The following is a 22,031-nucleotide window of genomic DNA, read 5'->3' on the forward strand; positions in this document are numbered from 1 at the left end:
GAGGGCAAATAGCGTCATAATGGGGAATGACTGAGAGTGACTGGGCTCATACTGGGAGAAACAGGGATCCTGCAGGGAGTGAGGGGAAGTGACCAGGGTGATACTGGGACTGACTGGGCTCATCCTGGGAGTGCCCAGGAAACTGGAAGCACGCAGGGGTAGGAACTGGGCATCTGCTGGGAGCAGCCCCTGGCGGCCCCGGTACCCCCGAACCCCTTTCCCGGCCATGCCGCCCCTCCAGCCCCAGCACCCCCATTGCCGGGTGCCGGCACTGCCAGGGGTCCCCCCTCTCGGGGTCCCCGCTGGGGCTCCTGGGGCTCTCCTCTCTCTGCGCTCCCGCCCAGGGAAGCCGCGGCTCTCCCGGGGCTCCCCAAATCCGGGGTCCCCCCGCCGCTCCCGCCGCTCCCGCGCGGTCCCCACGCGGCCCCGGCAGAGCTCGGAGGGCCCGGCCGGGAAGCCCAACCCGCACCGCGGGGGGACCCGCATCCCCCCGGCCCCGCCGGGGCTCTGCCGCCACCCGCACCGGGACCCCCCAAAAACACCTCCCGGGGACCCCCGATGTCCCCCCGAGGGCAGCTGCGGCTCGGCCTTGGAGCCCCGCCAGCTCCAAACATCCCCCCAAAAACCCCAAACCCAGGGAGCCCCGGGATATTTGGGGCCAGCTCCCCCTGCCCGGGCACCTGCGGGATGGGGGCGCCGCTCCCGGGGTGCTGCGAGTTCAGGCGGAGCCGGAGCCCCGCGGTTCATCCTCCCCGCTCCTCCTGCTGCTCCCGCTGCCGCTCCGCCTCTTCCTCCCTCCTCCTCCTCCTCCCCGCAGCCGCGGGAGGGGCGGGGATGGAGCCGGGACAGGTCGGAACGCAGAGAGGGGTGGGGGGATGCCAGGAGTGACTGGGCTGTACTGGGATCATACTGGGAGCAGCTCCTGGGTGACTGATCCTACTGGGATCATACTGTGAGTGAGGAGGAGCAGCGCGGTGGCTCCAGCGCTGGGGCTGGGGGCGCTCCTGGCGGGCGAGGGGGGAGTGGGACCCCGGCACCGGGACCCTGAATCGCCATTGCCGGCACCGGGACCCCCCTGCTCCCCTTATCCTGCACAGGGACCCCCCTGAATCCTCCATTTCCGGACATCAGGACCCCCTGCTCCCCTTTTCCCTGCTCCCAGCCTCTAGATTTCCCGTGTGCCTGATCCTGGAACGCCTTGGAACACCTTGGACCCCCATTGCTGCCTTTCCCAGCCCCCAACCCCACCTTTGTGCAAAGCCAGATTGCATAAACCTCTCACAGAGTTTGGATCAAATGGGAAACACCAAGTACTTTAAAAGAACTGAAGTGCCTTGAAGCATTAATGAGCCCCACTGAGTATAGTTAATTACAAAGCCTCTCCAGGGACAAATTAGAGCAGATAATTGGAGACCATGATTGCAGAAATCTTGCAGAAACTGCAAGGACAAGGCTAAAGCCAAAGTCCCTTGAAAAACCTGCAGTCCCTGGGAGCATGAAGGAGCCCCCAGGGCCATTCCTGACCAAGGCTCCCCAGGGACTCCTTCCAGCAGATCCTTGAGGCCACTGGGATGTGGGCTAGGGGGGGATGCTGAGGGCAGGACCAGGGGGTGACAGTGCCCAGCCTGGCTGGGGCTGTGCCAGGAGGCCCCAGGGCCTCAGGACAAGGTGTCTCCTCACAGCCCTTGGTGGCACAGACCCTGCTGTGCCCCAGGGCACCAAGACTTGGCTTCTCTTTGTCCCCACCTGTCATCAGTGCCTCCAGTTCTCTGCTCTGCCTGGGGCCTGGGGACACTTTCTCAGTCGTGTCCCTCAGTGGGACCCATTAAAAGTCCCAGAAACTTTGGAGTTGGATTCTGACTTGGAGTTCTGGAGAGGTTTCTGCAGCTCCCTCTCAGGGCCTGATGTTCAGGGCCTGAGCACAAAGCCCCAGAGGGTCATTAAAGTCCTTGTGCTGTGTCTGTGCTGCTGAGCTGGGCCGGGCTCCTGGCACAGAGGGTGATCCTGGTAACCAAGCAGAGCTTCAAAAGCACATTTCTCTTGCTGAGCAGCTCTTCTCCCAGCCCAGCAGGGCTGGGGCACTGCCTGCAGCCAGCCCGGGCACAGCACAGAGGCACAGAGAGCTTCAATCAGTCAGGGCTGGGAAGGGGCTGAGAAGTGCCTGGGGCAGAATCACTGCCAGCCCTTGGCACAGGAACCTCTGGCTGCAGGACAATGCAGCTGCAGCTCCTGGAGTGATCTCCTAAAGCCGGAACATCCCAATGCCCACAGACCCTGTGAGTACAATTCTGAGTATTTCTGGTGCTGGGCAGGCGAAATGCTCATAAAGCTCTGACATGGTGAGGGGTTCTGATCAGTCATAGAATATTTCCAAGACAAGAATTTTGATAAAAATGTGGAAATGTCCTAAGACTTTGTTTTAGTTTAGTGCTATTGGAAATGGCAGGGAAGGGGGATAAATATTAAAGGTTGATTATGAATTTTGACAAGTGCCTGAGACATCCAAACTTTTACTTTTAGTGATCAATAGATTCACAAGAGATCCCTAATGTGCTTTCAGCCACTCTGCCCATGGACAGCACCAGCACCACCTTTGCTGGAGCCATCAGGCTCAGTCTGAGCTGTCCTTTCTCCAAGCTGCAAACAGAACATGTCCCCAGCCAGTGCCCTGCAAACAGGCAGGGTTCTGTCAGGCCAAGGAGAGTGCACAGAGATTTGGGGTCTGGGAGTGCTGGCAGGGAGGGATCAGGCACAGGGAAACACCTGCAGGAGGAAAATCTCCAGGAAGCAGAGAGAAGATCAGGGAAGGAGAGAAAACAAAACCCAGAAATGCTGAGGCAGGGAGAGTTTAGAGATGTCCAGAGGATCCCCTCCAGTGCAGCCCCTCCCTCTGCACAAGCCCCCTCCCTCCTGTGCCCCAGCCAAGCCTCTGCCCTCAGGGCCGGGGCTCCAAGGCGCGCAGCCCCTCCTGTGCAGGCAGAGCTGCAGCAGAGCCGTGGGGCAGCTCTGCAGCCCCGGGCCCAGTTCCCTCTGCAGAGCACAGGGCTGGGAGCAGCTGCCCGGCACTGGGGGCTCTGGCAGGGGGCACAGCTGGCTCAGGGTGACACAGCTGTCCCCAGTGCCCGGCTCTGGGCAATGCTGGCAGTGCAGCCAGGGAAGGAGCTGCATCTCCCTTCATCCAGTGCCATCAGAAGGACACTTGGAAGTCTCCCTGAGATTTCAGTCTAAGCTGGGAGCTTCAATGCAGGGTGCAAACCTGTCCTAGAGCATCTCTGATTTATAAGATTGATGGGGAAACGCAGAGGTGTTCTGACACTGAAAATGCTGCTGGGTTGGTGAAATGAGCAAGATGAGTCCTTGGCTCCAAATGTGGGGCTGAGCTGTGGTGGATCCATCTGCTCACAGCAGTACCTGGTGAGCTTAACAGAGAACTTGGGAGTGTGAACATCCTCCTCTTGAGATAAGTGAAAGCCCAGAGAAACTCCAAACAGAATGAGGTAACAGACCTTCTTCCCCCAATCTCTGCTCATAATTTTGCATCAGACAACCCACTCTGTTCTACCACAGGGCAGCAGAAATGCTGAGCATTTCTGATATCCAGGAACACCATCAGAGATAAGGGGGAACTTATAAAGAAGACCCCAAACATCCAAAACACTAAAGACAATGTCCACGTGTGTCACAGAGGAGGGTTTATGGGAAATGTCTTTGATTTTCATTACACATATCTCCTCTCTCTTCACTGTCCTTTCTCCATGAACAGGTGCCCATGTGCAGCCACAGTAAATGTCCAACAGCAGCTCCATCAGCCACTTCCTCCTGCTGGCACTGGCAGACACGTGGCAGCTGCAGCTCCTGCACTTCTGCCTCTTCCTGGGCATCTCCCTGGCTGCCCTCCTGGGCAACGGCCTCATCATCAGCGCCGTAGCCTGCGGCCACCACCTGCACACGCCCATGTTCTTCTTCCTGCTCAACCTGGCCCTCAGCGACCTGGGCTCCATCTGCACCACTGTCCCCAAAGCCATGCACAATTCCCTCTGGGACACCAGCACCATCTCCTACACAGGATGTGCTGCACAGCTCTTTTTCTTTCTCTTCTTCATCTCAGCAGAGTATTTCCTCCTGACTATCATGTGCTACGACCGCTACGTGTCCATCTGCAAACCCCTGCACTACGGGACCCTCCTGGGCAGCAGAGCTTGTGCCCACATGGCAGCAGCTGCCTGGGCCAGTGCCTTACTCTATTCACTGCTGCACACAGCCAATACATTTTCCCTGCCCCTGTGCCACGGCAATGCCCTGGGACAGTTCTTCTGTGAAATCCCACAGATCCTGAAACTCTCCTGCTCCAAATCCTATCTCAGGGAACTTGGGCTTCTTGCTATTAGTGCCTGTTTGGTATCTGGTTGTTTTGTGTTCATTGTTTTCTCCTATGTGCAGATCTTCAGGGCTGTGCTGAGGATCCCCTCTGAGCAGGGACGGCACAAAGCCTTTTCCACCTGCCTCCCTCACCTGGCCGTGGTCTCCCTGTTTGTCAACACTGCAGCATTTGCCAATCTCAAGCCTCCCTCAATGTCCTCCCCATCCCTGGATCTGGCCCTGTCAGTTCTGTACTCGGTGGTGCCTCCAGCCCTGAACCCCCTCATCTACAGCCTGAGGAACCAGGAGCTCAAGGCTGCAGTGTGGAGACTGATGACTGTATGGTTTCAGAACAGTAATTCCTAGCCTTTTTCTGCAAATCGCTTGTAAAATTATTCATCTTTATTTTTCTTTGGTTGTGGTTGTTTTCCCTTTGTTTTCATTTTTAAATATTGTCCACAAACAAATGCCATTGTTTTGTCATTTCTCATTTGGTTACTTTCCAACTTTACTGTCACCAATAGACCGTGTCAATGAGGGGCTACGCTCTCGGTGGCTTTAAAGGAACTAAAGGATCTCCCAGCAGAGTTTTCTGCAGAGATGCCTTTTGTTGCCTTCTCTGGAGCTGCAGCAGCAATGTCTGTGTGCAGAGCTGGGGCAGATCAGTGCTGGCACAGCAGCTCTGGTCCTGCTGGTCACACCATTCCTGATCCAGGCCAGGAGCCATTGGCCTTCTTGGCCACCTGGGCACACTGCTGGCTCATGTCCAGCCTGCTGTCCATTAGTCCCTGCAGGTCCCTTTCTGCCTGGCTGCTGTCCAGCCCCTCTGTCCCCAGCCTGTAGCGCTGCGGGGGTTGTTGTGGCCAAAGTGCAGGACCCGGCACTTGGACTTGTTAAACCTCACCTTGTTGGATTTGGGACCTCTGCAGAGCCCTCCTACCCTCCAACAGATCAACATTCCCAGCCAGCTTGGTGTCACCACGGTTCCATGAGGCCCCAGAGTGTCCCAGTGGTCTCCATGATTCCATCAGGCCTCCCAGTGTCACAATGTCCCTTTGGTTCCATGGGACCCCTTGGTGTCACAAAGTCCCTTGGATCCTTGGGCCCTGCAGTGTCACAGTGGCCCCTTGGTCCCCCAGGGCCCTGCAGTGTCACAGTGGATCCTTGGTTCCAGGAGGTGTCACAGTGCAGCAATGCTCTCCTTGGTTCCACGGTGTCACAATGGCCTCTTGGTCCCAAGGAGCACTCCGTTCCCAAAACTGCTTCCTTCATTCAACAAGTACTCGCATTGTCACAATGGCCTCTTGGTTATACAAGGTGCCCTCATGTCATAGTGGTCTTTGTTGTTCACGAAGCCCCAGAGAGTAACACTGACCTCCTGGTTCAGTGCAGTGTCACTTGGCCTTTAAAACCTCACCTTGTTGGATCCAGCCTGTCCAGGTCTCCATGTAGAGCCCTCCTACCCTCCAGCAGATCCATACTCACACCCAGTTTGGTGTCATCTGCAAATTTGATGATGCTGGACTCAGTCCCCTCATCCAGATCATCAGTGTAGATACTGAAATCCACGCTGGCTGGCTCGGATCCCTCAGCCATCCTGCAGGTGCCCTGTGGTGGCACTCAAGGTGATCTGTTCCATAACCTTGCCAGGCACCGTGCTCAGACTGACAGGCCTGGAGCTCCCCAGCTCCTCCTTCCAGCCCTTCTTGGGGATGGGTTCACACTGGCACCTCCAGTGCTCTGGGACCTCCCTGGTGAGCCAGGACTGATGGTAAATGGTGGGGAGCAGCTTGGGGAGCTCATCCACCAGCTCCCTCATCCCCCTAGGCTAGATTCCATCCCATACACCTGTGAGAATCTGAGTGCTTCAGCTCATCACCAACTGCTTCCTCCTGGATCACAGGGGGCTGTTCTGCTCCCTGTCCCCATCTACCAGCTCAGGAGAACACTTGTACTGAGGACAACCTGTGTACTTGTTGAAAATTGAGACAAACAAAGTGTAAAATCGTTTAGCCTTTTCCTTCTCTTTAGTAACTTTATCTTTAGTTCCCTGTGTAGGAGCTGAGCTTGTGACCCCTTTATCTTTAGTTGTATTCTCCACTGCATCCAATAAAGAATAGAGATTCTCCTTCTCCCTGCCTTTGCTACAAAATTTTATGTAAAACTTTTTTTTTTTTACAGAAATCAACAGGTTAAGTTCTATTTGAGCTTTCACCTCTCTAATTGTCTTTCTGCATAGCCTAAGGGCATTGTAAAACATTTCCTGTGTTGCCACTCCTTTTTTCCTCTGAGTTCCCAGGAAAGCTGTATTGGCAGCCAGGACAGTAATTTTCATCACTAGCCCATCTTTTGCCACACTGGGATAGGCAGCTCCTTCCCCGTTAAGACAGCTTTCTTGAAATATGTTCATCCTTCCTAAACCCCTTCCTTTTTAAGGGCAGCTTTTGTTTAAAATATCAGTACCTGATTCAGTACTCCCCAAATCAGAATCCTAAAAAGGCCAAAGTCTGCCCTTCCTAATTCCAGTGTAGAAGATTTGTTGCTGCCCTCTGCAGAGCTTCCTGCCCTCCAGCACAGCCACACTCCCACCAGCTTGGCGTCACCTGGGAACTGACCGAGGCTGCCCTCTATCCCCTTGTCCAGATCAGCAATAAAGAGATGTAAATGGCCGGGCCAAAGTCTCCAGTTCTGGGGATGCCCCTGGATGTGGCTCCATTCCTCAGCTGCTCTGAGTGCCAGGGCTTGGATGGGGGAAATGGTGTGGTGGGGGCAGGGACAGAGTCTGATGGATTGTCAGCCATAAAGGGTCTTGATTTTCATATCTATTCCAACTGCATGAGGAGGCACTTGGATTCAGTGTCAATTGGAGATTTCACACATCAATTTATTAGGAGTAAAAAAAACTAAACAGGATCTGAAGAAATCTTTTCTCACTGTCCTTTTAAATATAGTGTAATCAACCACAAGAGATTTGAAAACTTAAATTATTCCCAGGGCTTGGCTTGTTAAGGTGTTCTGAATGTTAATGAGCCCTGGGTCACTGAATTCCTGCACTGAAGAGCTGAAGGCTGAAGAAGCCTCTGGAACAGTAAAATTCAGCAGCAGCCTCCAAGTTGCTGAGGATGTCAGCAGCCCCCACTGAGGCCATCCCTGCCCAGAGACCCTGGGGGAATGGGCAGACAAGGAGAGCGTCCCTGGGGCTGGGGCAGCAGAACTCAGAGGCACCAGCGGCTCCAGCTGGGAAATGGAGTGTGGGATGGGGCTGTGAAAGCCCTGCCTGGGCTGTGCCAAGCAGGACACACAAGCCCTGACCCCCATCCCCTAAAAAACTCTCTCAATGGGACATTTAAAAGGAATTACAATTGGTTCTGTCCTCTGAGTTGGATGCACTGGAGAAATACCAACAAGAGATTCTCAGGAGCTCAAAACAATAAAACAGCCTTTCTGGCAACATAAAAGATAAGAGAAACTTTGGGAAAAGGTTTAATAGGTCATTAAATCAACAAAAAGCATTTCTCAAAGCATTAATCCCCAGATGTAGGGAGTTTTGGAGGTGGAATCCCAGTTTTGGCCATGACAGGATGAATGATTTTTTCCTATAGGAAAGAGAAGTGCAAGTCCAAGTGTTCTGGAAGAAGATGAGAGGTGGGCACCCTTAGACCAATCCAGCCTGACCTGTCTCTCCTGGTACCTTTCGTCTAGGGGCTATCCTTGGACATAGGGCATTTTGGAGGTGGAATCTCAATTTTGGCTGTGGGTTCCTGGATAGGAAGTATTAATTACATTAGGAAGAAAAGAACAGAACCACGGTGTTTCAGAGGCACATGAGTGCCAGCCCTCAGGAAGCCAAGGCCAGCCAGACTTGTCAGTCCTGGCAGCTTCTGTCTGGGAGCTATCCTTGGATATAGGGAATTCTGGAGGCAGATCCTCAGTTTTGGCCATGGGTGCCTGGTTGAGATGGATGGTTTTTTTCCCATAAGAAAGAAAAGCACACGGTCCCAGTGTCTGAAAGGCAGATAAGAGGTGACCCTTGGGTGGTCAAGGCAGCCAGACCTGTCTCTCCTGGCAGATTTCATCTGGAAACAATCCTTTTACATAAGGAAATTTGGAGAAGAAATCCCAGTTTTGGCCATAGGCCCCTGGAGGAGAAGGACAGTTCTCTCCCATAGGAAGGAAATCCCAGAGCCCCAGTGCTTCAGGGGAAGATGAGAAGCAGCCCTCGACATGCCAAGGTGGTCAGGTGGTCCCCAGGAGGCCCAGCCAGCCAGACCTGTTCCATGTTCCCTTGGTTCCATGGACCCCACAGTGTCACAATGGTCTCCTTGGCTCCATGAGGCCCTGGAGTGTCACAATGTTCCCCTTGCTTCTGCAGTGTCACAATGGCCCCGTGCTTCCATGAGGCCTTGCAATGTCACAATGGCTTCGTGGTTCCACAAAGCCCTGATGTGTCACAATGGCCCCTGGGCTCCGTGTGCCCTCGCTGTGTCACAGCGGCTCCTCTGTGACACTGCGGCTGCACAAGGTCACCATGGACCCTTGGTTCCTTGGGGTCACCGAGTTCACAATGGTCTCCTTGATTCCATGAGGCAGCAGAGTGTCACAATGGCCCCTTGGTTCCATGAGGTTCCGTAGTGTCACCCTGGTGTCCTTGGACCTGCATTGTCACAACTGACCTGTGGTAATCACATATCCTCTGAGCAGAGAGAGAGATCTCCCAGGATTTTCCTGGGAAGCTGTGAGAAGCTGTGAGAAAGCTCAGAGAAAAGAATGAGAAACAATTCTTATCTTCACTTGCTGCAGCTGTTGTTGTGCACACGTGGAATGTGTTACGGAGATTTGTTTACCAAAGGGTGATTTCTAAATTGGCCAATGGTGATGGTGTTTGGATTTCAATTAACCAGTCTGGTCTGTCTGTATCGGACTGTCTGCAAGAGCGATGAGTGTTTCTTAGCAGTATAGTATAGGATAATGTAATAAAGTGATTGATCAGCCTTCTGGAATCATGGAGTCAGTGCTAATTATTACAGGCTGGGGACGCCCTGCTACGATAGTTATCTAAGTCAATCTTCCCTTACCTCTGAATGCTGAACAGAATAGGCTTAACAGGCATAGCAGGCACACCAACCACTGTAGACCCAAAGAGCTGGCTGAGGAGTTGGGAGAAAACTTCCCCTGGTGTCATTTCCTCACAGTAGGTACCATTATTAAAGTAATTCCAAACACATACAGTTAGTGTGTGGTAGCCTCAAATCCATGTGCCCACCATCCAGTGGAAATTAAAAATCCATAAATTCCTCACCATATTAACCCATCAAACAAATTGATTATCAGCCATATTAGCCATAGTTATAGGATGGGAAAAATGTAGCCACAACCATGTGCCACCCAAACCAGGGTAAGCTAGACCACATGGTGAAACCTAACAAGGTTTCTATATCCAGTGCAACAAAAAAAAATTATGTTACTCAAGAATTGTTATTCTTATTTCACCCTGTTTCTCTCAATGCCCTCAGGCTGCACATCGGGTGTCAAAACTGGTCTTGGTTTACAAGACAGGTGTATGCTAGGGAAGGCAGCAAAAAGCCTCCTGTGGAATGGAGAATGTAAACCCCCTCCCTCCAAATTATTAGAATCATGAAATCAAGGGGCTCTCAGGCAGGCAAAGATATGGGAATAGGAATGTCAGCTCTTTCCTAGTGTGTATAACAAAGCAAACAAGCAGCAGCAGCTGCGGCACGAGCAGCAAACAGAGCAGAGCCCAGTCCCGGCCTTTGGGCCGTGGCGCTTTCCCTGCGGTGCAGTTCCGGGCACAGCCAGCAGGGGCGCTGTGGCTCCCGGGGGCAGGGCAGGTGCGCTGACCCCCACGCGGCTGCAGGGGGCGCTCCGGCCGGGCTCGGCAGCGCGGGGCCATGGCGGCTTTGTCCGAAGGGGGAAGGGCTGGAGAGAGGCTTTGCTTCACAAACCCCGGGGCAGCCGGCTCCGGTGCCCCAGCAGGACTCTCAGAAAGCAGTCAGCTCGGTGCCCCAGCAGCACTGGCAAAAAGCAGTCAGCTGGGCTGGCAGGATGTCTCGGCAGGCAGGGGGTGAGGGGCTCCAAGCAGGGCAGGGAGAGCCCAGCTCAGGATCCTGGGCACCAGAGCAGACAGGGATAGGTCTCTCTTTTAGTGGGGCAGGTGTAAATAAGGTCCCAGTTTAGTGGCTGTTCTCATGAGCAGAGGCTCATCCTAGGACAGAAGAAACAGCTCTGGCCCGGGCTGTGGCAGCAGCAGTGGAAACTCCCATCTCCAAGAGCAGCAGCTCCTCCCAAAATAAGGGATCAGCCGATAAACATCAGCCAATGATAAGGAACAAACAGAAAGGAAAAACCCAACCCCCAACACTGGTTTATAATTCCTAATGCTAAGGGAGAATTGTATAAAGTTTTAATTCCACCTTTGTAATTGTTTACATACGAGCTCTTGAAATGTCAGGGGTAGGGATTGGAACCTGCTGCTCCAAGGCTCCTCTCACAAAAAGAGTCTTAGCAAGGCTGGCGGTCCTTGGGGAAATTTGGGGGTCTATAGGGGCTATTGGGGGTCCTTTCTGTGCCTCCTGACCTGACAGGAGCTTCTCTAATAAACTTTGGCTAAAGCTCCCAGTCTGCCTATGACAGGAGCCCCTGTGAGTGCCTGTGACATCCCGGCTCTTTGGCAGCCTGGGGACACTTAGAAAGTCCCCATGAAACCCCTCTGAGGGCCTGTCAAAATCTCTGAACCTTAATATGCAAACTGTCGGCTCTTAACTGAAAGGTTGGTGGTTCGAGCCCACCCAGGGATGCCATTTATGTCAGAATCTGTGGTATTTAAATGATCCCAAAATTGTAGAAAGTCCCTGTCTTTGAGCCCCACTGCCAAAGAAGAAGCCATAATTCATCTGTGCTGGTTTTCAAGGTTGTTTATTCTTGCTTATCTATAACATGTTCTGTCTGACCTGCAGTAGGCCTTTCTTGCGGGACAACATGCAGGGCTCTGCCCCTCAGTGGGAAGTTACAAACATTATCTACCAGAACCTACCTGTGCTATATTTACAATAATTTGCCAATACCTACCACTCTGTGGAACAATGTGTCCCCAGTCTAAACCAATAGAAAAATGCCAACACTACAGTGAAACATGAAAGGCATGAAAAAGATGAAAAAGGACAGGACACACACGATTTCCTCTATCTTGCCTCCTTTGAACCCCTTATCTAGAATCCTAAAATTCTACTTTTGCACCCATGTCACACTAATTATTACTCATATCAAACACTCAGAGTGTGTAATTCATCCTGTAAGATTGAAAATTCCTCTCCATGGACAGAGATTACAGGCAGTGTCTCTGGGGGCTCTGTACAGGGGGGTTCCTGACCCCTGCCAGGGTCCCAGACCTGCCAGGGCAGCCAGAGGGATGCCCTGGATTACCACAGCAAACCTCATCAGGACCCATTGCTATGGTCAGTTTCCATGGCAACCAGCACAAACCCCTGTTGCTATGGTCAGTTTCCATGGCAACCATCACCAGCCCCTGTTGCTATGGTCAGTTTCCATGGCAACCATCACCAGCCCCCTATTGCGATGGTCAGTTTCCATGGCAACCATCACCAGCCCCCTGTTGCGATGGTCCGTTTCCATGGCAACCATCACCAGCCCCCTGTTGCTATGGTCAGTTTCCATGGCAACCAGCACCAGCCCCTGTTGCTATGGTCAGTTTCCATGGCAACCATCATCAGCCCCTGTTGCTATGGTCAGTTTCCATGGCAACCATCACCAGCCCCCTGTTGCTATGGTCAGTTTCCATGGCAACCTTCCCCAGCCCCAGTTGCTATGGTCAGTCCCTGGGCAGCTCCATGGAGACCCCATGCCAGGGGTGGTTGCCATGGACACCAGCTCAGGCCTGCAGCCAGAGCCCATTTCCATGGCAACCATTGGCACTCCCATCCCCAGGGTCATGGGATCCCAGAAGCACAGAAGTGGCTGAGCTGGGAGGGACCCATCAGGATCCTCGAGTCCAGCTGCTGGCCCTGCACAGGACACCCCAACACTGCCAGCCTGGGCCTGGCAGCGCTGTCCAAACGCTGCTGGAGCTCAGAGAGCCCTGGAGCTGTGACCCTTCCCTGGGGAGCCTGGGCAGTGCCCCAGCAGCCTCTGGGCAAAAACCTTTCCCTGAGATCCAACCTCAGCCTGCCCCGACTCAGCTGCAGCCGCTCCCTCCACTCCTGTCCCTGGGCACCAGAGTGAAGAGGTTCCCTCAGCCCCAGCCAGGGACCCGCTCCCAAGGCTGCTGCCATGGCCACCAGGGCTGGCACCAGCTGGGATGCTCGGTATCCACAGGCCGGGATTCAGGAATGGAATTCCCCAATTTCCTGCTCTCAGTAAAACCCCGCTGGTGCTCGTTGCCCTCCCACCTTCCACTGAAGGAAATAAATGGAAAGATCCCAGGCTGGGATAAGAACAATTTACTGGGAACAGCAACGAGATAAGGAACAAACTGGAACAGAAAAACTATTGACAACAGAAGGGATAAGAAAAACTATTTACAAGGGAAACTACATCACCATCAATTGTACCTTCCTGGCCATGTGTCTCCTCCTGTCTGGAAAGGACAACCTTCTCAGGGAGAGAGAGAGAGAGAGTCCCTTTCCTGCCCCTGGCAATGACCTGAGGTGGGAGTGAATGTAGTGACAGGGCCATGGCCAGACCCTCATGTTCTTCAATCCCACATAAGGTCATTGGCAGGGGCAGGAGAAGGTACAGGTATCTTCCCAGCATGGATCACAGGGAACAGGGATCACCAGGGCTCTTCCCAATCTGGGTTCTTCAATGGAGGGTTAAGCTGGAGCGGTGCATGAAGCTCCTCCTGCAGTTGGGGCACTCACAGGGCTTCCGTCATCGGTGGCTCCGTTGGTGTCGGGTCAAGTGAGAGCTCCGGGTGAAGCTCTTCCCACACTGGGGACACTCGTAGGGCCTCTCCCCAGTGTGGATGCGCCGGTGGCTGATGAGGTGCGAGTTTTGCTTGAAGCCTTTCCCGCAGTCAGAGCAGAGGAAGGGCCTCTCCTCGGTGTGGACCCGCTCATGCAGGAGGAGATCTGAGCTGCTCTGAAACCTCTTCCCACATGTAGGGCACATGTAGGGCCTCTCCCCAGTGTGGATGCGCCGGTGGGTGACAAGGGTAGAATTTTGCTTGAAGCCCTTCCCGCAGTCAGGGCAGCGGAAGGGCCTCTCATCCGTGTGAATCCGCTGATGTTCAAGGAGATGGGAGCTGGTGTGAAACCTCTTCTGACACTCGGGACACTCGTAGGGCCTCTCCCCAGTGTGGATGCGTTGGTGGATGATGAGGTGGGAGCTCCAGCTGAAGCCCTTCCCACACTCCCCACACTTGTAGGGCCATTCCCCAGTGTGGATCGTCTGGTGTCGTCTCAGACTGTTGCTGTGCCTGAAGCTCTTCCCACACTCCAAGCACTTGTGGGGCTTCTCCCCATCGTGAAGCTTCTCAGAGACCACCAGCTCTGAGCTCTGGCGGAAGCTCTGCCCACCTTCCTGACCCGGAGTGGGCCTTTCCTCCTCAGAGCACCCTGGGCTGGGTTTGCAGCCCCTCCTCCTGTGGGATCTCCGGGGCTTTTCCTCCCCGTTGGATTCTTGCGCTGTGGAGTTGCTCAAATCGGCCTCTTCCATGTGGTTGTGCTGCAGGGATTTGTCCTTCCTGGTCTCCATCATCAGCTCCTGCTCTGGGGTAGGAAGGACAAGGAGAGGATGGGATTTGCCTCCGTGCCACAAGGAAGGGTAAGGAGATCCCCCCAGTGCATCCCCGTCAGCAGAGCATCGGCAGCGGGGCTGTCCTGCAGCCAGGGGCCATGCTGGGCCGGGAGATGGAACAGGAGAGAGGGGGAAAGGGGCACTGACTTCGTCCTCACCTGCCTGGATGTCCCAGGGCGCCTTCCTCTTCCTCACAGCCTCCTCCTCCATTTCGTGAAGATTTGGGTATGGGAAATTCTGTTTTGGGAGGAAAACAAGGGATGAGCACAGTGAGTTTTGTACTGGTTGGAAGGCAAACCAGGGGGAGAGTCTCAGCCAGAATGACAATTGAGTAAGAAAATTAAGATCAAGGCAATGATACAGAAACACTGGCTTAATCGGACAGAGTCAGGGTATAACCTGACACCCGTTGGTCAGGGTGGTGGTAGCAGTCTGATGAAATGGTGGCTGCAGTCCGGCTGGAGTGATGAACATGATTCTGTCAAAGCGGTGATCCTGTAGAAGGGTCTGGTCTTCCTCTGAAGGTCCAGTGGTGGTTATGGAGCTCTTGTCCTCTGGGAATGCAGTAGGCAAGGTGGTCGTGGTGTTGCAAGGGTGAGATTATATCCAGGTAGGAATGCTTGGTTCCTCCCCCTGGGTGGAGCATCCCACAATGGGATGATGTAATTTTATCAGTCCTGCAGTGACACTCAATGGCCCATTAACAGAAGATGGCCCCTGGAGGGCGTTATCAGGGCTGAGCCATGGAAGAGATAAAGAACACTGCCCCACCTGTTGATAACAGTTTATGGAGATGGTGACTGAAAACACTTTTGGTTACATCTGACGCTGTAACCTGAAACAGTGAGGCAATCCCTGCTCGGGGTGGGGGGTGAACACCACCCCCCTTACCCAAACTGGCTCCTGTGTAAAACCCCCACCCTGGGAAGGACACGCACACAGGGGACAATGTCACACTTGTCCTATCCCAGGGGAGATCTCTGTCCCTGTCACTCCCTTGCTCTCCCCCTTTTCTCTTTCTTTCCATCTCTCTCTTTACCTCAAATTTACTGTTCAGGAAAATCGACTTCAGATTTGGTCTCCTTAGCACCTTAACTGTGGCACAGGCACCGCTCTAACAACTTTATTAACCAGCTTGCAACATTATTTTGCACAGTGAGTTCAGGGCACTGTTGTCTGACCTCAAGTGCCTGTGACAACAGCCTGGTTCCCTGCTCTGAGGAGGTTCTGGCCCCTTCTGGAGGAACTCTTGGAAACTTGGATGCAGCTTCCTCTGAGTGACTTTTGGGAGAACTTATGAGGAAAATGGCTGTTGTGGGTGGCCAGTGTAAAGAAAATATTTTCTTGTCATTCTTTGAAAAGTTTGTTAAAATCACTGGAGGAAAGGGACCAAATGATACCGGTGAGACTGGCAAGGATCATTCAGCCCAAGGTGAGGAACACAAGGCCGGTAAAAGTCCTACAAGAAGCCCAGCTCAAGTACCTAAATTCCCAAATAACTCCTGAATTCAAAGGCTTTGGGGGGAGAATCATTATTTTCTTGTTCCCTGTCACCTTTGTGACAGCTCCACAGACCTTTCCCTTCCTTTTAATAATCTGTATTGGGCCAAATTTCCACATTTCTTTTTTTAGAACCTGCCAGCATCTGAGCTGGAGCTGTGCTGGAACTGATGAAATTTGGAATTCCCACAGAATTGCTTCTGTTGGTGGTTTATTAATGTTTGGGATTTGATTGTGTTTCCATCACAAGAGACTTGTGGGAAGAGCAAATATTCCTCAAGGCATTTTATGGAGGGTTCAGTTTAATTTCTGGCGAGTTTGTTTTGTCTTGTGCCCAGGGGATGCTCAAGGGCTCTCTGGTTTTGGTTTGGCCCTAATTTTCTTCTGATTTGTCTTTATCACTTAAAAACACCTGAAAAATGACTAAAAAGAGTATTGATCAGAGATGTCAGAAGTCCCACCATTTAAGAGGTATCTGAGGTGGGATTTATGGTTTGGGAACGTATTCTGGAGGATTTGTGGGTTCTTGGGGGAAATCTGGTAGTATTCTCCATATCTTTGCACTCCAAAAGCCAAGGTGGATTGCTCTGTCACCTCAAAATTATTCAATCCCACTTGAAACCCCTAAATCTTACCCCAAAATTGCTCAATCACAATTCAAAATGGCTGTTTCCCACCTCAGTCCCATGCCAAAATGACTCAATTCCACAGCCTCTAGGGTGAGATGGGGTTGGGAGGTGACTGGGAGAAGTAAGATCCAAATTTGAGGTTGTGGGATCAGGATTGTGTGGGGCTGATTTATTTTTATAATTAATAAAACTATCAGAATTATTGATTTCTGTCCCATTCATTTTCTGTCAGTTCTGGTTTGCTTTTCAGAGTGCTGCCTTCTCACCTGATTTTGTTTGTGACCTCCTGTCCCAGACTGAAAAGCAAGATGTGTTCTATTTGCCATCTGTATGGCAGTTGTCCTGTGTTAAGTGAGCAGTTTTTCCTTATCTCTTCCACAATCAGTCCCCCCTCAGGGGAGACATCTGCTGATAATGAGCTATTGAATGTCACTGCATGACTGATAAGAACTGTAACATCCCATTGTGAGATGCTCCACCCAGAGGGAGGAGCCAAGCATTCCTACCTGCATCTAATCTTGAGAGTCTGGCCCACCAACAAAGCTTTTTCTGGGCTGGATTTCTCAGAGGAACAGCTGCCTCTTCCTCTTCAGAAGAAGACACCCTTTTCTACAGGATCACTTCTCCAACAGAACCACACCTGACACTGCAGGAGGACTGCAGCCACCATTCCAATTGGACTGCGGCCAACACCCTGTCCAACAGAGTGTCAGGATGTATTCTAACTCTGTCAGTGTTGTTTTCGTTTACTGCATTGTTTATTTTATCTTTTTATTTTCTTCCCTAATAAAATACTGCTATTCCTGCTCCCATATTTTTACTAGAGAGGCCCCCTTAATTTCAAATTTTTAACAATTCAGAAATAAAGAGTTTTCCATTTCAGGAGAGGCTCCTGCCTTCCTTAGCAGACACCTGTCATTCCAAACCAAAACACCTCCTTTCTCTCCTGCCTTCCTTTGCCTGCTCTGTTTCTCTCCCAGTGTCTCCCTTGACCCAGGGCAGCTCCCACCTAACACCCTGCCCTGATTTAATTCCCAATCCATGAGCTACGACAACCATGGGTGAAGTTATGAAGGCTGGCAGTGAAATGTCCCTGTAGGATCTTGCTGCACTTGGGTTTTGGCTCTTCCATAAGAGCTTTGCCTTAAAGGGCAGGAACATATTTTCCTGTCTGGGAACTGGAATTCCAGCCCCTGGGAGTGTGTGTCATGGCTCCCAGAGGGGCATTCCCGAGGCTCCCAGGGTGCTGCTCCTGCCGTGCCTCCCAAGGAGCTGTGCAGGGCAGGGGACAAGGTGCAGCAGCTGTGTTGGTGCTGCAGTGCCACAACAGCCCCTGGTTCCAGGAGTTTCCGCACTGCCAACAGCCGTTCCTGGGTTCCATGATGCCCTGCTGTGTCCCCATGGATATTTGGTGTCATGAAGTTCTTCAGTGTCACAATGGCCACCTCGCTCCATGAGCTTCCACAGTGTCCAAATGGCCTCCTTGGATGGGCAGTGTCACCATGGACCATTGGCTCCATGCAGCCCCGCTGGGTCACCATGGGCTCCTTGGTTCCATGAGGTTCTGGGGGTGTCTCCATGGTCTCCTTGGATCCACAGTGTCACAATGGACCGCTGGATCCACGTGGCCCTGCTGTGTCACCATGGTTCCAATGTCACAATGGCTTAGTGGTTCCACAAAGCCCTGATGTGTCACAATGGCCCCTGGGCTCCGTGTTCCCTCGCTGTGTCACAGCGGCTCCTCTGTGACACTCTGGGCTGCATAAGGTCACTGTGGACCCTTGGTTCCTTGGGGTCTCTGAGTTCACAATAGTCTTTATTGATTCCATGGGGCAGCACAGTGTCACCCTGGCCCCTTGGTTCCCTGAGGATCTGCAGGGTCACACAGGTTTGTGACATTTGTCTTTGCTGCCCCTCACATCCCCCTGCCCCACAAACAGCCCTGAGCCACCCGTGAGGGACAGGCCCTGCTGTGCCAGGCTGGGCTCAGGGCTTGGCCTTTCTGCTTCCCCCAGCCAGCCCAGGCCTTGCTCAGCATTGCAGATCCCTGCTCTGAGCCTTGGGCTCCCTGCAATCCTGGCCTCAAGGATCTGCTCTCACCAGTCCCTGGGGAGCCTTTGGCAATCCCTGCCCTCAGTGGGGCCCAGTGATGCTCCAAGGGACTTGGAGTTTTGCTCCTGACTTCTTGAGCAGCTTCTTCAGCCTTCTCTCAGTGCCTGAGGGTTCTGGACTTCACCCCAAATCCTCCATGGGGATCATTAAAGAAAAGGAAGCCCTTAGGGGCGCTTTGTCTTCATTCAATCGTCTGCAAGTCTCCAGGGCTTGTGCACCTGATTGGAGTCAGTTTGGAGTTCTTGTAAGGAGGAAGATTTCCAAGTGCACCTCATTACATTTTTTCTTTAATCAAGTGAGTATTCTCTTATTTTCCAGTTCAGAGAAGAGCTGATAGAAGCATTCCCCAGGTGATCTTGATGCTGAAGGTCTCCTTAGGAGGTCTGGGCATGTAGAAGAATGAGTCCCCTGAGGGCTGACCCTGTTTGGACAAGCTGCTCCTCACCCCCAGCCTCACCATGCCTGACATCACCCACCTGGCACTGACATCCCTGTGCCCTGCAGCAGAACCTTGTCCCTGAGCTCTGCAGCTCCATGTCCCAGCCCATTGCACCGTGTCCCACCTGCTCTCCTCAAGGCTCTGCCTGCACACAGGCCCAGGAGAAGTTTTCCTCTTGGGAAGGAGAGAATGGAAAAGCCTGAGCAGGTTTCCTAAACAACAAACCCCACTCAGGAGCCACCTGCTCAGTACAGGCTGCCTGGAATGGTGTCACCTTTCTACAAGGAACAGTGTGACCAGAATTGATCTCTGGAAGCAGAATTCTCTGAGTCTCCCAGTTGAATTCTCTGTCCCACTCCTTTCCCTGAATCTCTGTTTCAGATGGAAGCTGCTGGTGCCATCCTCACCTTTAACCTCCCTCTGGAATGCAAACAGGTGTTCCCAGGTGTGTTAAGCAGGATTTGCTCAATGTTTCTATAAATCTTTTGTGTCCCACATGGAACAAAGGGGTCATTTTGGCACTGAGGGGGTGACGTGGAAGCAAGGAGTTAATTGTGACCCTGGGGTCCCACGTAACCAAGGGGCCATGGTGACACAGCAGGGCCACGTGGATCCAGTGGTCCATGGTGACACTGCCCGTCCAAGGAGGCCATTTGGACACTGCGGAAGCTCATGGAGCGAGGTGGCCATTGTGACACTGAAGAACTTCATGACACCAAATATCCATGGGGACACAGCAGGGCATCATGGAACCCAGGAACGGCTGTTGGCAGTGCGGAAACTCCTGGAACCAGGGGCTGTTGTGGCACTGCATCACCAACACAGCTGCTGCACCTTGTCCCCTGCCCTGCACAGCTCCTTGGGAGGCACGGCAGGAGCAGCACCCTGGGAGCCTCGGGAATGCCCCTCTGGGATCCATGGCACACACTCCCAGGGGCTGGAATTCCAGTTCCCAGCCAGGAAAAGATGTCCCTGCCCTTGAAGGCAAAGCTCTTATGGAAGAGCCAAAAGCCAAGTGCAGCAGGATCCTACAGGGACATTTCACTGCCAGCCTTCATAACTTCACCCATGGTTGTCGTAGCTCATGGATTGGGAATTAAATCAGGGCAGGGTCTTTGGTGGGAGCTGCCCTGGGTCAATGGAGACACTGAGAGAGAAACAGAGCAGGCAAAGGAAAGCAGGAGAGAAAGGAGGTGTTTTGGTTTGGAATGACAGGTGTCTGCTAAGGAAGGCAGGGGCCTCCCCTGAAATGGAAAAATGTAGATTCTTTCTTTCTGAATTGTTATAAATTTGAAATTCTGGGGGGCGCTCATGGAAAAAATATGGGAGCAGGAATAACAGCTTTTTATTAGGAAAGAAAATGAAAATATGAACAATTCAGTGAACAAAAACAACACTGAGAGAGCCAGAATACAACCTGACACCCTGTTGGACAGGGTGTTGGCCGCAGTCCAATTGGAATGGTGGTTGCGCTCCTCCTACAGTGTCAGGTGTGGTTCTGTTGGAGAAGTGATCCTGTAGAAAAGGGTGTCTTCTTCTGAAGAGGAAGAGGCAGCTGTTCCTCTGAGAAATCCAGCCCAGAAAAAGCTTTGTTGGTGGGCCAGAATCTCAAGACTAGATGCAGGTAGGAATGCTTGGCTCCTCCCTCTGGGTGGAGCAGCTCACAATGGGATGTTACAGCTCTTATCAGTCATGCAGTGATATTCAATAGCCCATTATCAGCAGATATCTCCCCTGAGGGGGGACTGATTGTGGAAGAGATAAGGAAAAACTGCCCACTTAACACAGGACAACTGCCAAACTGATGGGAAATAGAACACATCTTGCTTTTCAGTCTGAGACAGGAGGTCACAAACAAAATCAGCTGAGAAGGCGGCACTCTGAAAAGCAAACCAGAACTGACAGAAAATGAATGGAACAGAAATCAATAATTCTGGAAGTTTTATTTACCATCAAAATACATCACAACCACCCAGGCCCACACAATCCCAATCCCACAACCTCAAATTTGGATATCACTTCTCCCGATCTCCTTACAACACCATCTCACCCTAGAGGCTGTGGAATTGAGTAATTTTGGCATGGGACTGAGGTGGGAACCAGCCATTTTGAGGTGGGATTGAGCAATTTTGGGGTAAGATTGTGAGGTTTCCAGTGGGATTGAATAATTTTGAGGTGACAGAGCAATCCACCGTGGCTTTTGGAGTGCAAAGATATGGAGAATACTACCAGATATCCCCCAAGAACCCACAAATCCTCCAGAATACATTCCCAAACCATAAATCCCACCTCAGATACCTCTTAAATGGTGGGACTTTTGACATCTCTGATCAATACTCTTTTTAGTCATTTTTCAGGTGTTTGTAAGTGATAAAGACAAATCAGAAGAAAATTAGGACCAAACCAAAACCAGAGATCCCTTGAGCATCCCCTGGGCACAAGACAAAACAAACTCAGCAGAAATTAAACTTAACCCTCCATAAAATGCCTTGAGGAAGATTTGCTCTTCCCACAAGTCACTTGTGATGGAAACACAAACAAATCCCAAACATTAATAAACCAGCAGCAGAAGCAATTCTGTGGCAATTCCAAATTCCATCACTTCCAGCACAGCTCCAGCTCAGATGCTGGCAGGTTCCAAAAAAGAAACATGGAAATTTGTCCCAATACAGATTATTAAAAGGAAGGGAAAGCTCTGTGTAGCTGTCACAAAGGTGACGGGAATGAAGAAAATAATGATTCTCATATTTGGAAAAGCCCCCAAGCCTGCAAATTCACTAATTATTCAGGAGTTTAGCTACTTGAGCTGGGCTTCTTGTAGGACTTTAGTAGCCCTGTGTTCCTCACCTTGGGGTGACTGATCCTGGTCAGTTTCACTGGTATGATTTGCTCCCTTTCCTCCAGCGACTTTAACGAACTTTTCAGGGAAGGACAGGATTATATTTTCTTTACACTGGCCACCCACAACAGCCATTTTCCTCATAAGTTCTCCCAAAAGTCACTCAGAGGAAGCTGCATCCAAGTTTCCAAGAGTTCCTCCAGGAAGAGGCAGAACCTCCTCAGAAGAGGGACCCATGCTGTTGTCAAAGGCACTTGGGGTCAGACAGCAGTGCCCTGAACTCACTGTGCAAAATAATGTTGCAAGCTGGTTAATAAAATTGTTAGAGAGATGCCTCTGCCCCAATTAAGGTGCAAAGGTCACCAAATCTAAGTGGATTTTA

At 52.0% G+C, this 22,031-nt stretch overlaps 2 protein-coding genes across 2 annotated transcripts in view; one reads left to right on the forward strand and one right to left on the reverse strand.

Annotated features, from left to right (window-relative positions):
• LOC121468988 (uncharacterized) overlaps window positions 1-22,031 on the reverse strand; it is a 418,875-nt gene that overhangs the window by 100,094 nt on the left and 296,750 nt on the right. Inside the window, exon 10 of the mRNA XM_072921310.1 lies at window positions 13,504-13,792. Coding sequence (XP_072777411.1) covers window positions 13,504-13,792 — 289 coding nt within the window. The remainder of the gene's footprint in view (window positions 1-13,503; window positions 13,793-22,031) is intronic.
• LOC121468917 (olfactory receptor 14I1-like) lies at window positions 3,787-4,725 on the forward strand. Its single transcript, XM_072921263.1, has one exon. It carries the CDS (start codon window positions 3,787-3,789, stop codon window positions 4,723-4,725), a length of 939 nt encoding a protein of 312 aa, XP_072777364.1.

Source organism: Taeniopygia guttata, chromosome 36, assembly GCF_048771995.1.
Source record: "Taeniopygia guttata chromosome 36, bTaeGut7.mat, whole genome shotgun sequence".
Taxonomy (NCBI): Eukaryota; Metazoa; Chordata; class Aves; order Passeriformes; family Estrildidae; genus Taeniopygia; species Taeniopygia guttata.

Bases quoted from the DNA above. Each gene is read 5' to 3' on its own strand.
- LOC121468917 (XM_072921263.1), top strand. From the start codon at position 3,787: ATGTCCAACAGCAGCTCCATCAGCCACTTCCTCCTGCTGGCACTGGCA.